General features: G+C 31.3%; 1 protein-coding gene across 1 annotated transcript; it reads right to left on the bottom strand.

Annotated features, from left to right (window-relative positions):
• Positions 1-1,765: 1,765 nt before the first annotated feature.
• LOC127721804 (ras-related protein Rab-31-like) lies at positions 1,766-13,129 on the bottom strand. The gene is made up of 7 exons (XM_052228613.1): positions 12,969-13,129; positions 9,172-9,268; positions 8,230-8,299; positions 6,823-6,916; positions 5,511-5,540; positions 4,019-4,144; positions 1,766-2,354 (listed from the first exon to the last, which is right to left on the bottom strand). Exons 1-7 carry the CDS (start codon positions 13,009-13,011, stop codon positions 2,158-2,160), a joined length of 657 nt encoding a protein of 218 aa, XP_052084573.1. The 5' UTR covers positions 13,012-13,129; the 3' UTR covers positions 1,766-2,157.
• Positions 13,130-14,055: the final 926 nt, after the last annotated feature.

Below are 14,055 nucleotides of genomic sequence, written 5' to 3'. Positions count from 1 at the left end.
AACTTCATATCATAAGGCATCTATATACGAAGTATGAAGCATCTTGGTCTTCTACCTTCTGAAATATTAAGCTTTTAAGAAGTAAGTTAACGCAGATGCAGCCGCCAGATCACTATCCCTATGTCGAGCTTTCTGCCACTAAAAGGCGCAGGCTCGACAAAAATCAGTTAGAAAAGGCTCGAATATGTCTGGCATTTTAAAGCATTTATAACAAGCAAGACAAACACTAACATTTTTGGTTATTACATGAAAGTATATTTATTGTAACATGAATTCACAATCATATTTCACAAATTGTTCTTCACTTCACTTCATTGGCAATGGATTATCACAAATATCAATAATAAATTAAATTTACACTTTTACTCCTTTGTTTGTCTGCAGTGCCTGGAAATGAAAAATGTTATGTTTGTCAATAGTGCTAGTTAGTTTTAGGTTTTATCTTAGTGGTTTATTCAAATTTGTTCAGATATGCAGTCAATCATGCACTTTTCAGTCTCTTTTCATATATCAGTTTTTTCTGATTTGTACAAGTAAATAAGAAGGAAAAGTACTGAATAAACTGCAAGGCTCCATCTGAAAAATTGACTGAGAGACTGAAAATGACATACATCTTTATTGTTCAGTATTTTAAGATAAATTCAGAATATATTTATAGGATACCCTTTAAGACAGTTTAGAATAAATCCAAAAATAAAACTATGAAAAAAATATATGTCTCAGTTTGATGCTAGCAGTTACTCAAACATAAGATTTGATGAATGACAATAAAACTTTCAGCCTCATTTCATACTTATGGTAGTAAAAAGAGGTTTGACGCTTAACAATCAAGGCTCTTCCGACCCTCATTCATTAGTGTATGGTACACCTTTTAATCCTTAAAATCTAACATTATCTTTGCTGTATGGGATTTACATGTTTAATGAAAAACAAACTCCAGTAAGTCAATATACACCATAAAAGACTAAAAACATATATATATATATATATCACAAGTTTAACCTCTAGCTCTAGGGCAAAAGATAGCCATTGTTTCAGTTGATATCAGTTATCTGTTCCAGAAAAAAATACATTTACTTTTCAAGAAAAAAGATATTATTTATATTTTATTCCTCAAGCTACATATAATTCTTTAATAACAACATTGGATAAATTGCCAGCAAAAATGAATAGCTGTACACATCCTCTACACTTTTTTTTCATTTTATAACCTGAGTTGTACAAAGTCAAAATAAGCAAACAAACTCTTATCATTTTAAATTGCAGGAAAAAATGAAAAAAACAAATATTTTCGCATTTACCTTTGGTGCAGTATATACAAATGATTTATATAATTATTGTTGTGTTAATATTTTTTACTACATTCGTCTGTTGATTAATCAAAATGCCTATTTCCAAACATTGAGGAAAACCAAAAAGGGTCATCCTAGCAAAAATATATATTAGATCTGATGTTTAGCAGTTTGTTATTTTGTATCTTGACTGTAAGCTGCCTTCAGAGTATGGTCTTTGTTTTATTTCTTTAAACTCAAACTGTCTGCATGGTTATGACAATGAAATCAACAAAAGAAAAAGCAACAAATACCTGCTTATCTACCTTTAGTTTGTCCACTGATCACAGATAACAAGGGCGGGTGGGGAGGGGGGGGGGGGGGAAACTATTTAAAAAAACACATATTCATGTGTATGTCATGGTTAGTTGCCTACTTTCATACCTTAGTTCGTTTTTAGTGTTTTGTTGGGTTGGTTTTTTTTTTTTGGGGGGGGGGGGGGGGGGGGAATTTGGTGTTGATTGTGGATTTTTAAACTTCCTGCTGAATTAACTTTCTTTAACATTGGATGGTTTATAGCTTTATATATTGACTATACACCTGTGTATTGACCACTTGTAACTTTTGGTTATTTGTGTCTTTAGATTGCTGTCTTAAATCAATAATTATTCAAAAGAATCTATAATGGTATTGTATAATGGTAAAATATTATCCTTTGCATGTTAAAATTAAATAATAACTACAGAAGATGAACAGTGAAAGATGGTTTAACTCTAAATATAAAGGAAAAAACATGGTTACTTATAAAAAATAAAAATCTGAAAAAAAAGTTATATTCTCTTATATACATATATATAAATATACATGTAACACAAAACACAAAAACTCAACAACCACATGTCCCTCCTGAATTAGTAGATTGTGCCGTCTGCTTTTTGGGAGAGTCCACTTTCATCCCAGGGGAAGAACTAGTTGGTCTTAATGAATTGTCTTGTAGGTCTATTGTATGAAGTCCACTGTTTGGTGAAGTTTCATAAAGTTTTATTAACTGTTGTGCTACTTGTAAAAATGCATCATCGATTCCTACAATAATAAAATCAAAAATAATTTACTTCTAGTGTCAGATTTCCAAAATCTGGAATATTAGCTGAAAATATTAAATATATTAGATGGCAACAATTTTTAGAAAAAGTGGATTCTCATAAAATTATTGTTATCTACTAAACTATCAATCAAACACACATGAAATATGATAGTTTGTATTTCTAGTTTCAGGTACAATACTTCTTATGATCTGATAAATGAGATAATATCAATGATATGTAGATAACTTTTGCATAATCAATATCTCGTCCTGAACATGCATGAAATATTTGCCAGTGGACATTAAGCAATCAATCAATCAATCATAATCAATATCATACCTGACTCTTCTAAAGCTTGTTATAATTGTGAATTTTATACTGTTTAAGGTGGTACCTAACACTACAGGGAGATAACTCTGTAAAAATCAGCTAAATGTTTTAATTACGTTGTATTGTTAAGGAAATATTAAGCTTCTCAATGATCAAAATTAGTGTTTGTCAAACTGCTATATAACCAATGAAATTTTTCTGATAAAGTGGTTGGTTCAAATTTTTTGAAATTTTTATATTTTTGTCAAAGGGTCAAAGTAAACATTTTGTCAAAATTTTATGAAAATTAAACGAGCCAAATTAAAATTAGTCAAGGTGTTGGGTACCACCTTAAGATTCTATTTATCTGAGTTTCCATGTATAATTAAGAGAGAATGATTCGGCCCATATCGATGTATCATACTTTCCTTGAGTTCAATTATCCATATTTTAACCCATACTTAGATTTGTTTCAATCCTGATTTAGGAGTCCGAGTTATTACTTAGCACTCCCTTTAAACAGCAAATTATTCTTCTGGTATCTTTGAGAAAATTTTTCTTTTGTAAAATAGACAGGGGTGTGGACGATAGAGTACAATAAGCACCATGTTTGTTATTGAAATTACTCTCTTACCATTTTCAAAACTAATAATTTTACCTAATCCATATTAATATGTAATTTTTATTCAATATCAAATATAAACAGTTAAATTTCAAAATTAAATGCTTCTTTACAAATTTCTCGTTTCTTTTCACTGCATTGCTTAAAATAAACTGGAATCTGTGTGAAATTCAACGATACGAAAAAAAGTGTAGAAGTCAACCAGGAACCAGCTTATGCATAATGATGTATAAACTACAAAACGTAATCGGTTATTTGTTCCATTTTGGTGTTACATACTGACGAATGTGTTTTGTTTTAGCTTAAGATCCTTCCAACATTAATGTGATATATATGTTAAACATTATGTTATTCAAGGATGGAATTGTTTTACTTTCAAAGTCGTATTCTAGTGATGTCTATTAAGTACGGATTTTCCGTACACTCTCACCGTATTTATTTTCGTTTACACATGATATTCAGACTTCCAGTTTAAACATACACAAGTTTCTAAATTTTGACTTATTTTAACACTTGTGAAGTGTTCTAGAATCATTTACAAGCATTTTCAACTTCTATTTGATGGAGTTCATTAGACATTTTCTAAGTTACAAAATGTTTTTTTTCCTGAATTCTTGTGTCCAGAAGGGGGGTGCGGACAATGTACCAGTGCGAACTATACAAGGCCGGTTACGGTAGTTTATTCTACACGCTGCAGCCAGCAAGAGAAAAAGTGGTGTATTCATGTCTACCTGTATTTTTTAGTGCCGATGTTTCACAATACAAAGCACCGATAGATGAGGCATATTCCATAGCATCTTCTGTGGAGACTTCTCTTACATCACTAAGATCATTCTTATTACCAACCAAACACATCACTGTAAACAAAGAATACAATGTAAACAATTATCTAAAAATGTACACTAAATACAGGACTTTTGTATGAGTTAAAGGGGCACTAGCTACGAGATATATAAAAAATGTAAAGTATGATTTTTTTTGTTCAATCATTAATGAAAGTAAAATAGTGAAATAATAATTCGGTTTTAGCAGCCAGTATGGCTCAATTTTGTCAAATTAAGCTAAGAAACATTGATGATGAATTATTCACTTGCAAGTGAATGATTCTACCTCATTGAATCTGTATTCGTGTGAACTTCAGTTTAACCCCTTAGCTAGAGATGGATAACGCATGAATTGTGTGTGTTTGGTTATTTAAAGGAAAAGAATGTCAACATTGAAAGTGAAAAAAAAGTAAATCATTTGATTGACCGATTTGATCCACAGAAAATCATTCTTATACAGGTAAAAACGATGATTAACATATATTTTTAATCTATAATATGAAATTAAACAGACCTAGAAAAATCCAATTGCACGAGTTTGCTTTCTATTTATATCTATATTTATGTTTATATCGCTTATATGACCATCGGAGGTGTTCGGAGGTCAACTCGATAGTTAATTAGATAGCTTCAAGACTAAAATATACACGAAACGAAGCTACATATTATCGAGCCCATACTCTGTAAATTGTTTATTTTAGACTTTTTAAAATTTGGATAAATGTTTAACATGGTTATAAATCAAATATAAGAATTTGAGTCAAATCGGTGAACATGAATTTGACAGCTAGTGCCCCTTTAAACAACTGCATCAATTATTCATTACATACATGTATTGCATTTTAAGGGTTAAAAATTTGTGAGAAAAAAAAATGTGCCTGGTCCTAGGGTAGAGCAGAATGTTCAGACAACAGTAACTGTTTGATTCCTGAGATGGTCTAATTAACATGTCAAAGGGTTGGCATTTTACAATCGTTCTTCTTCATGACATTTGTTTATATTATTCTTTTGTTTATCTGTACTTAATCTAATTTAACATGTTTAAGTGAAAGATGTTATTACATAAGCTCTTATATCATGTGTCTTTTTAATATCTGAGAGCTCTTTTCAACAGCCAGTAATTATGATATCCATCATCTCAAATAGGGCTGTTCCAGAATTAAATGCAAGGGCGGCATAAGAATCACATTTTTAGATCATTTTACTTATTGTTTTAATAAAATTCAATTAAAGGAAAATGCAACAACCGAAACTAATTAATTTGAGTACCTCTCATCCCCCAACCCCTAGACATGAATAATTTTAGAACAGCCCTCAGCTAGTTTGGGTTAATCTGACATGTTATACAATGGAACCATTACAAGTCTACTTTATCAGTGTAAACATTTTGTTATCTTACCAATAGGTGTATCAATATTCTTCTTTAGTTCTGGAAAACACAATAATCAAAATTTCAATTTATCTATTAAGGTGGTACCTAACACTACAGGGAGATAACTCTGTAAAAATCAGCTAAACGTTTTAATTACGTTGTATTGTTAAGGAAATATTAAGCTTCTCAATGACCAAAATTAGTGTTTGTCAAACTGCTATATAACCAATGAAATTTTTCTGATAAAGTGGTTGGTTCAAATTTTTTGAAATTTTTATATTTTTGTCAAAGGGTCAAAGTAAACATTTTGTCAAAATTTTATGAAAATTAAACCAGCCAAATTAATATTAGTCAAGGTGTTGGGTACCACCTTAAAACGTGAACATCAGATATGACAAAGGTTCCAAACAAAAAACTTGAATAAAGGTAAAAAAAGTAACATACAAACAATCTTTCAAATTTAATGTTTATGAAATTGACACTGAAAATATTTAGGATTTGAAATTCAAGGTTTGTCTGGGAGGTCAGTGAAGTCACAATCAGGTCAAGATTATTTATGATTTTAAAATGGACATGAATTTTGTGCCTCATTGAAGTTGGATGATTGTATTTTAGTTCTTTCAGAGATTTTAGAAATATTGCTATAACTAAATTGGAATACTGTAAATTCAGAAATTATTACGATGTTGAATTTACAGTATTAAAATCCATGCATGATTTATATCTTGTAATACTCAAATATAGTGCAATTAAAAAGTGCCTATGAATTAAATAACCTTTTTTTTTTAAAATGTCATTTTCAAATTTCTTTAAAGAAGATTTCTTGTTACATTTTTGTATGTTTTATTTAATCTAATTTTATATATTCCATGTACAGGTATTTCAATATTCACTTTTATAGCACCTCCAGTAAATTAGTGAAAATGTGATTGGTCAGTAGATTTCATATGGGTATCATGACTTCACCTCTCCTATATCATCATTGTATTTCATTGTTTATTTTTATACAAAACTTGGCAGGAAACTTCCTGTGTGAAATAAATTCTTTAAATGGTTCGCAACTTATGCCCTATGGATCCATAAAGGATTATTTAAATCCATAGGGATAATCTGTAGGGTGTCAATAGAAAACCATATAAATTATAGTGTCAACCTACATGATCTATTCAAAATTATTTCTTTATACAATCATAAGAGTTGAAGCATGAAATGCAAATCTTTTCATCGGGTGACTAAACTCATGAACTCAATATCTGATTTCTTATCTTTTAAAAGTACCTTTCATACATACAGAAAGAAATGAAAAAGAAGGCTATAAGAACCATTGAAAAGTACCTACCACTAACCCAGTCTTTAATATCATAGAAACTATCAGCTGATGTCATATCATATATCAGCATGGCTGCATTAGCTTTTCTGTAATACATTGGTGCCTGAAAATTGTGGAAGCAAATTATTATTCTTCTATAAACAGTTCTCCTTCTGATTCAATATCAACACTGACCCGAATTGAAAGGGGGTTTGTTAAATTTTTTTTTTTTAAATAACCATTTTAACTCAACCCACTGTCATGTGCCTGTCCCAAGTCAGGAACCTTCTCAGTGGTTGTCTAATGTCATATCTTAATGTTTTTTTTAATATTTGGATGATACTGTGGATTCATTATTATTCGATGGATACCAATTTTCGTGGGTTTCGTGGAAACAGGTGAACAACGAATTCAAATGTTGAACGAATTACAATTTTGCAATAGGCTTTGTATGCAGAGGCTGGCAAAACCACGAAATCAAATATCCACGAAAATGCAAGTTTTACTCAATCCACGAAAATTGATACCCACGAAAATAAATGAATCCACAGTATGGTAAATAAAGGAAGATCTTTGATAGCTTCTATTTTTTTATATTCATTCACAACTTTTATAGACTGGATGATTTAGTGCTTTGCACATTAAATATATGTTGTCTTCTGTTTGTTTGTTACCCTCTAAATCAGAGTTCTTGAAAAGTGGTGGTCTGAAGGTCCTGACCACAAAATTTTTCCAAAGGACCGAAAAGGACCAACACAATTTTGATATTTTAGAATAGAAACAATAGTGAGGACCAGCAGATTTTCTTCAAGGACCACCAGGATAATAAAGATTTCGAGAACTCTGTCTCAATGTTTTTCTGAACCTCAAATTAAAGGTCACCTCTAGATCTTGTAACATCAAATTTTTTCCTACACCCTGACCTCTATTTACCTGTTTGACTGTATTATCAGGTTTTCAGCATACAGATATAGTAAAATATCACATTTCGGTCACAATATGAATCTTTTCCTGTTTTGCTGACTATCGAGCTGCATCTATATATGAAAAATTTGATACTTTGTTTATCAGATTGTATTTGTGTTACTTTCATTATCTGAACAATATTTTTTCTGTGTTTTACCAGGTAACAGTTGAAATTCTTACTGTCCTCATCATGAATCTTGCTGACAAAATTTTACCATAGATCTAAATCTCTCCTGCTCGGCTGTATCCCAAACTTACAATTGATCTGAATGTCTTCTCCTGCTGTATCCCAAACTTACCATAGATCTGAATCTCTCATGGGCCGCTGTATCCCAAACTTACCATAGATCTGAATCTCTCATGGCCCGCTGTATCCCAAACTTAACATAGATCTGAATCTCTCCTGGCCCGCTGTATCCCAAACTTACCATAGATCTGAATCTCTCATGGCCCGCTGTATTCCAAACTTACCATAGATCTGAATCTCTCCTGGCCTGCTGTATCCCAAACTTGTAACTTAATCCTATAGTTGTCTAATGTCCTACAATCATAATTGGTGTATGTATTATATACACCTTGAGGCCATTTTCAATGCTACATTATTTTAGCATATATATCATACATATATATATGGTTTGTAATTCACAAACACATTTTCTCAATTCATATTATATGCTGACACTTTCTTTTGAATTTAAGACAAGTGTTTACTTTCTAAAATTCTGTAGTCTAGTGGTTGTCGTTAAATGTCATCATATTTATTTTTCATGTAATGTTATAACTTTAATCTAGATCATCCACATCAATGGCGTAATTTTTCATTGCTACATTATTTAAGAAAATATGGTCTGTAATTAACCAACAGTTTTTCTCAGTTGATGTTATAAAATAATTATACCCTTTTGGATCAGTGAATAAAAAGTTTAGCTGAAATTGGACTAAGAATCTATTGACTTTTTAAATGTAGACAAAACCAAACATATACCTTTTCACAAGGTTACAGGAGATGCTTCAGGGGAGAATCAAGGATTTTAGTTATGAAAAAATCTACATGCCATTTCATTTCTTTCAGCATAAGAACTTAACTGGCCTTATGTTGGAAAATCAGTCAATAATATAAGAAATGTAAGGTTTATAACTACATGTACACAGGGTTTTTCTAATTTTAAAGGCTGTACGGTAACCTATAATTGCTTACTTCCACATCATTTGAATTCAGGTGGATAGTTGTCTCATTGGCTATACCCCATATCCTTATTTTCATATTAAATTTCTGTAGGCAGACATGGGCTGTTCACGATGAGAGGTGGAAATAACAAAATCTATGTGAGATGTACCGTACTTCAATCTGATCATAATTAAATTAAAAAGTAAAAAGAACCAAGGGTCATAATTATAACCAAATGAACTTACATCTTATATGTAAAGAATGATGCACCAATGGTTGGACTAACAGCTTTACTGAACATACCACCCACATATCTGATAACTACACTGGTTTTGCCTACACCTGAAAAATAAATTTGTTTGTTTATTAATATTATTATATAGACATTTAATATCATGTATTTTGGGAAATCAAATACCTTTTATTGTAATAAGAGACCATATGTTGACATCTGGATACCTTTTGGATTGTTGTTCTGCTGATATCTCTTTGACATATACCCTACATCTCTTTTTATTCATACCTATGATAATAAAACATATTTCCATTTTCGTGAAAATAAAAAAAATAATAAATGGGGAATGTGTCCATGCGACACAGATGATGCCCCCGCTTGCATATAACGTTATAAAGGGACATAACTCAAGAATAAGTAACGCTACCCAAGTTCAAACTTGATCTGAGTTTTGTGGTAATAAGCATTGTGTATAAATTCCATAACATTTGGTTGAGGCAAACTTAAGTCAGAGAACGGAAATGAAAAATTCAGCAATATTTCAATTAGTAAAGGGCATAACTCTAGAAAGGTAAAAGTGCCACCACCAAAATTCAAACTTGATCTGTGTTTTGTGGTAATAAGCATTGTGTATAAGATTCATAACATTGGTTGAGGCAAATTTAAGTAAGAGAACGGAAATGAATAAAATTCAGCGTTTTTTTTTCCATTTGTAAAGGGGCATAACTCTAGAACAATAAAAGTGACACCACCAAAATTCAAACTTGATCTGTGTTTTGTTGTATTAAGCATTGTGTATAAGTTTCATAACATTTGGTTGAGGCAAACTAAAGTTAGAGAACGGAAACGAAAAAATCCAGAAATTTTTCCATTTGTAAAGGCGCATAACTCTAGAACGATAAAAGTGACGCCACCAAATATCAAACTGAATCTGTGTTTTGTGGCAATGAGCATGGTGTATAAGTTTCATAACATTTGGTTGAGGCAAACTAAAGTTAGAGAACGGAAACCAATTTTGGGACGTACGGACAGACGGAAGTACATACAGACGGACAAGGGTAAAACTTGATGCCCCCTCCCCTACAGCGGGGGCATAAAAATCAGGGATTTCTAAATAAACTATGTTTCATAATGAATTCATTACAGTTTTCGTCCATCAGTTAATTACGTTTTTGTCATGATACTACGGTAAACATTGCAAATTGCGATCATATGATAAATTGACTAAAATTGTAATGCCGACTGACTGATTCTATTTACAAATTGATAAATTTTGAGGATCATTATGACCCATCAGATAAGCAGATTACCTGAAACAACAGATTATGACACCTGTTGCGACCGTTGATTGACTTGGGGTTGTAAACTTGTCATAAATATGTCGCCAGGTAAACTTATAGATTTATAGAAATTGATCAGAAAAATTTCAAAATCAGTAACCAACAATTTTTTCGGGTAGAATTTGCAGGGCCTAATCTATGATTTTGGAGAGGGAGAAGTGACTTCTCCTTCCATGACAGAGTAGGGACAAGTGGTCAATTTCTTGGAGAAGTGAAATTCCATTACCATTTTGGTTGCATAGTGTTTTCGTGCTTATCACTAATGCAATTGATTGTTTTATATATGCAATAAAAAATATACTTGCAGTTTTTTTCATATGATATTGTACAAAATGTATATATTGAAAATTCTTAATAAAAAGATTTAGACAATATAGTTGTTATTTATTTATTCATACCATTTGTACTGTCAACTTGAATTTAAGTTTAAATAAAATTTGTTGCTAGGGACATGAGGGAGTAGCCTTGTAATATTATGATGCATTAAATTCATGTGCATCTGCCTCAATTTATTTTTTAAAAGTCCAAAAAAATATGACTCCCAGTTTATCTGCTGAATTTTACATGGCTGGGCAATTTAATGTATATCACCACTTGTCATTATTTTGTAAAACATTATTGAATGTCCAGGACGTCATGTCAGTTGTAAATTGAGATTCTCGTGAAAGATTGTAAGCCTATAAATGAAGATATCTGTCAATCACATATTAGTTTTTTTATATAAAAGATATCTTCCTTATCTGCTTATTAACGAATTTGTCATGAACAAAATCCACTGCTGATCACAAGCTGGCCATGCCATGTGTCGTACATTTGCAATCACATTATCCATCAGTTGTCTTTCTACCTGTTATATTTCAATTTTTATTCAATGAATATAAAAAATCTATCGTTATTTCCCACCGAATAGTACAAAAGAATTTAAAAAAAAACAAATCAGCTGAGTGATTACGCAACATCCTCAGGTGAAAATCATCGTAAAATGATAACTCAATCAGACGCTCAGTTTCCTGTTTGAATAGTTTTAAATGTTAATTCCGAGGATGTTCAAAGTCGCTGTTGTATTTATTTCATTTAATTGTTGACAGTATTAGTCCTCAGTCGTTTCAAAAAATCTTGATTTTCCTTGTCAGTGCCATTTTTGTTTACCTGTTTACCCTTCTACTGATTTTGATAGCGATTTGACTTCGCTATGAAGTCAGTCAGCCGGCGATATTTTAAAAAAAATTTTGACCACTTAAATTGTCATTTCGCCGGCATGATTATGGCCTGGACTTTGTGAAAATCTAGATTTTGACTTGTTTTACTATCCTGATATCGTGATTCAGGTTGAGGCATGAAAATCGGGATGATACCGCCAAAATCAGGATAGTTGGCAGGTCTGGATGTCTTCTTCTTCTTCTTAAGTTATACAACATTCCCTGACTTCAGATGATTACATACTTTGCATACATGGACTTATTATTGAATTTTACCCCAAATTAAGCAGGAAATATCTGTATTTGAATACATTCTACCCTGTATCCTAACACTCTTTCGGTGTTCAGGGTTGGGAATTTTTCCTTGTAGGGTTGAACATAGGTTAGTGAAATGTCTTCATTAATCTCTTTAGGGAGTGCACATGGATACCACTGTATCTTTGCAGCTTTCAAGGGGAGCTCCAAATAATTGAGGTATCTACCACTACCAGTACATACATGGGTAACACGAATGACCGAATAACACTGTTAATATCAAAATAACACTTGTAATGACCGAATTACACTGTTATTATCCAAATAACACTTGTAATGACCGAATAACACTTGAAATTTTAATATTAGTACATATTGGTGACTTTTAAACATTGATTATTAAATAATATTATATTATAAGTGTATTTTATAACTTAAAAATGATTAACAGAAAGCAGGTAAGTTTATAAAGATCGTTTTAAATTTAGTGTGTACATCCAACATGGCGACCATTGTGATTTCCTTGGTCACCATGTTGGATGTACACACTATATTTAAATTAATCTTTATGAACTTACCTGCTTTCTGTAAATCATTTTTAAGTTTATTAATATACTATTATTTATTATTCAATATTTAAAAGTCACTAAAATGTGCTAATATTAAAATTTCAAGTGTTATTCGGTCATCACAAGTGTTATTCTGATAATAACGGTGTTATTTGGTCATAGAGGTACCAGTACATACATTCCATTGAAGGTAGAAATGAAGGTGAAACATGTGCAAGGAGGGGAGGGTCAGACCCCTCTATAAAATAAGTGACTTCGGCAAAATATATAAAAAAATACCATAACTTCGGAAAAATATATAAAAAATACCATACTATTTAACATGTTGAAAGTGGGAAATAAATAGCAGAAGAGAAAGATTTGGACTAACATGACTCATACATCATCTGTGAATATTTTCATCCTGGATAAAAAAAATCAAGAAAACAAGTGTGAATAAAATACCCTGAGATCCTAAAACTACAACTTTAGCTTCAATGGATTTCATTTCTCCTATAGTTTTGACAACTTTCCCCCTAAGTGTGATACATTTGTTTAATGTTGTTGATTCGTATATCGAAACTTGCAAAAGTTTACGTCCACCATTTTAACATCACGTGACAGCTGCGTAAAATAACTGACTTTGGAAAACAATCCCGATCTTTTATTCAATTTAAAAAAAAAGTTCTGCTAAATAATGTGTTCTTATGTTGTATTTCACAAAACATTTAATTAATATATATTGTTCGAAAATAAATAAACGGAGTCGACTTTTAATTTGAATCAATCTGATTACCAAAAATAATTATGGACACGAAATCTCTGAAAAAATAATACTGTCATTATATTGCTAAGACAGGAGTTAAAACGTCTGCTTAACAGTTGTTTTATAAAATACAATCACAAATTTCTTATCTATTTTTCGCATTTTTTATCAGATATTCCAATCGAAAACAAAACTTTAATCTGTCGACCAATATCATCATATATGGCTTGTTTTTTCCAATTTTTACAAGACCAGCATATTCATAATCAAAATCCTCTTGTACTCCCCCCCAAAAAAAATAATTAAACTGTTTGTCCCCTCGTTTTGTGTCGTACAATTGATTTGCATTATTTTCTTGAAAGGTATTATATATCTGTCAAAAATTTTATTTGATCTCCGAGTCAGAATAAACTCGATCAGTTCTGTTTTATGTTTAGAGGAGTCTGAGACTGTGTTATAGTAGTCTCAAGAGGAGTGCATTAATTGAAATAGTTTGAGTGTAACAATTGCACTATCCAATCTCACCGTTGACTACTTGTCATATGCAAACGAAAGATTATTATAGGAGTAGCTTAGACCAGTGTATTTGCTTTCTTCTCAGAAGTTGTCATTGCACTGTCTGGATCCGCCTTCTTGTACTAGTAAATAATGAATGAATAAAACAAATGTAATACTAGTACCGGTATATCAATAACAATAATATTTTCCTATCAATTAAAATATAATGCATACACAACTTTTTTTTTTAAATTGAAATAATGATTTGAAGAGGACAGGAGCTTCAAA

Source organism: Mytilus californianus, unplaced genomic scaffold (assembly GCF_021869535.1).
Source record: "Mytilus californianus isolate M0D057914Y unplaced genomic scaffold, xbMytCali1.0.p SCAF_12, whole genome shotgun sequence".
Classification (NCBI taxonomy): Eukaryota; Metazoa; Mollusca; class Bivalvia; order Mytilida; family Mytilidae; genus Mytilus; species Mytilus californianus.
Note: the sequence above shows the minus strand (reverse complement) of the source record. Positions and strands in the feature narration are given on the sequence as shown.

Coding starts and splice junctions, on each gene's coding strand:
- LOC127721804 (XM_052228613.1), bottom strand. CDS start 13,011: ATGAAATCCATTGAAGCTAAAGTTGTAGTTTTAGGATCTCAGG. Junction 6,917..8,229: donor AGGAGAGATTCAGATCTATG/GTAAGTTTGGAA, acceptor CACAATTTTCAG/GCACCAATGTATTACAGAAA. Junction 5,541..6,822: donor TATTAAAGACTGGGTTAGTG/GTAGGTACTTTT, acceptor TGTGTTTTCCAG/AACTAAAGAAGAATATTGAT.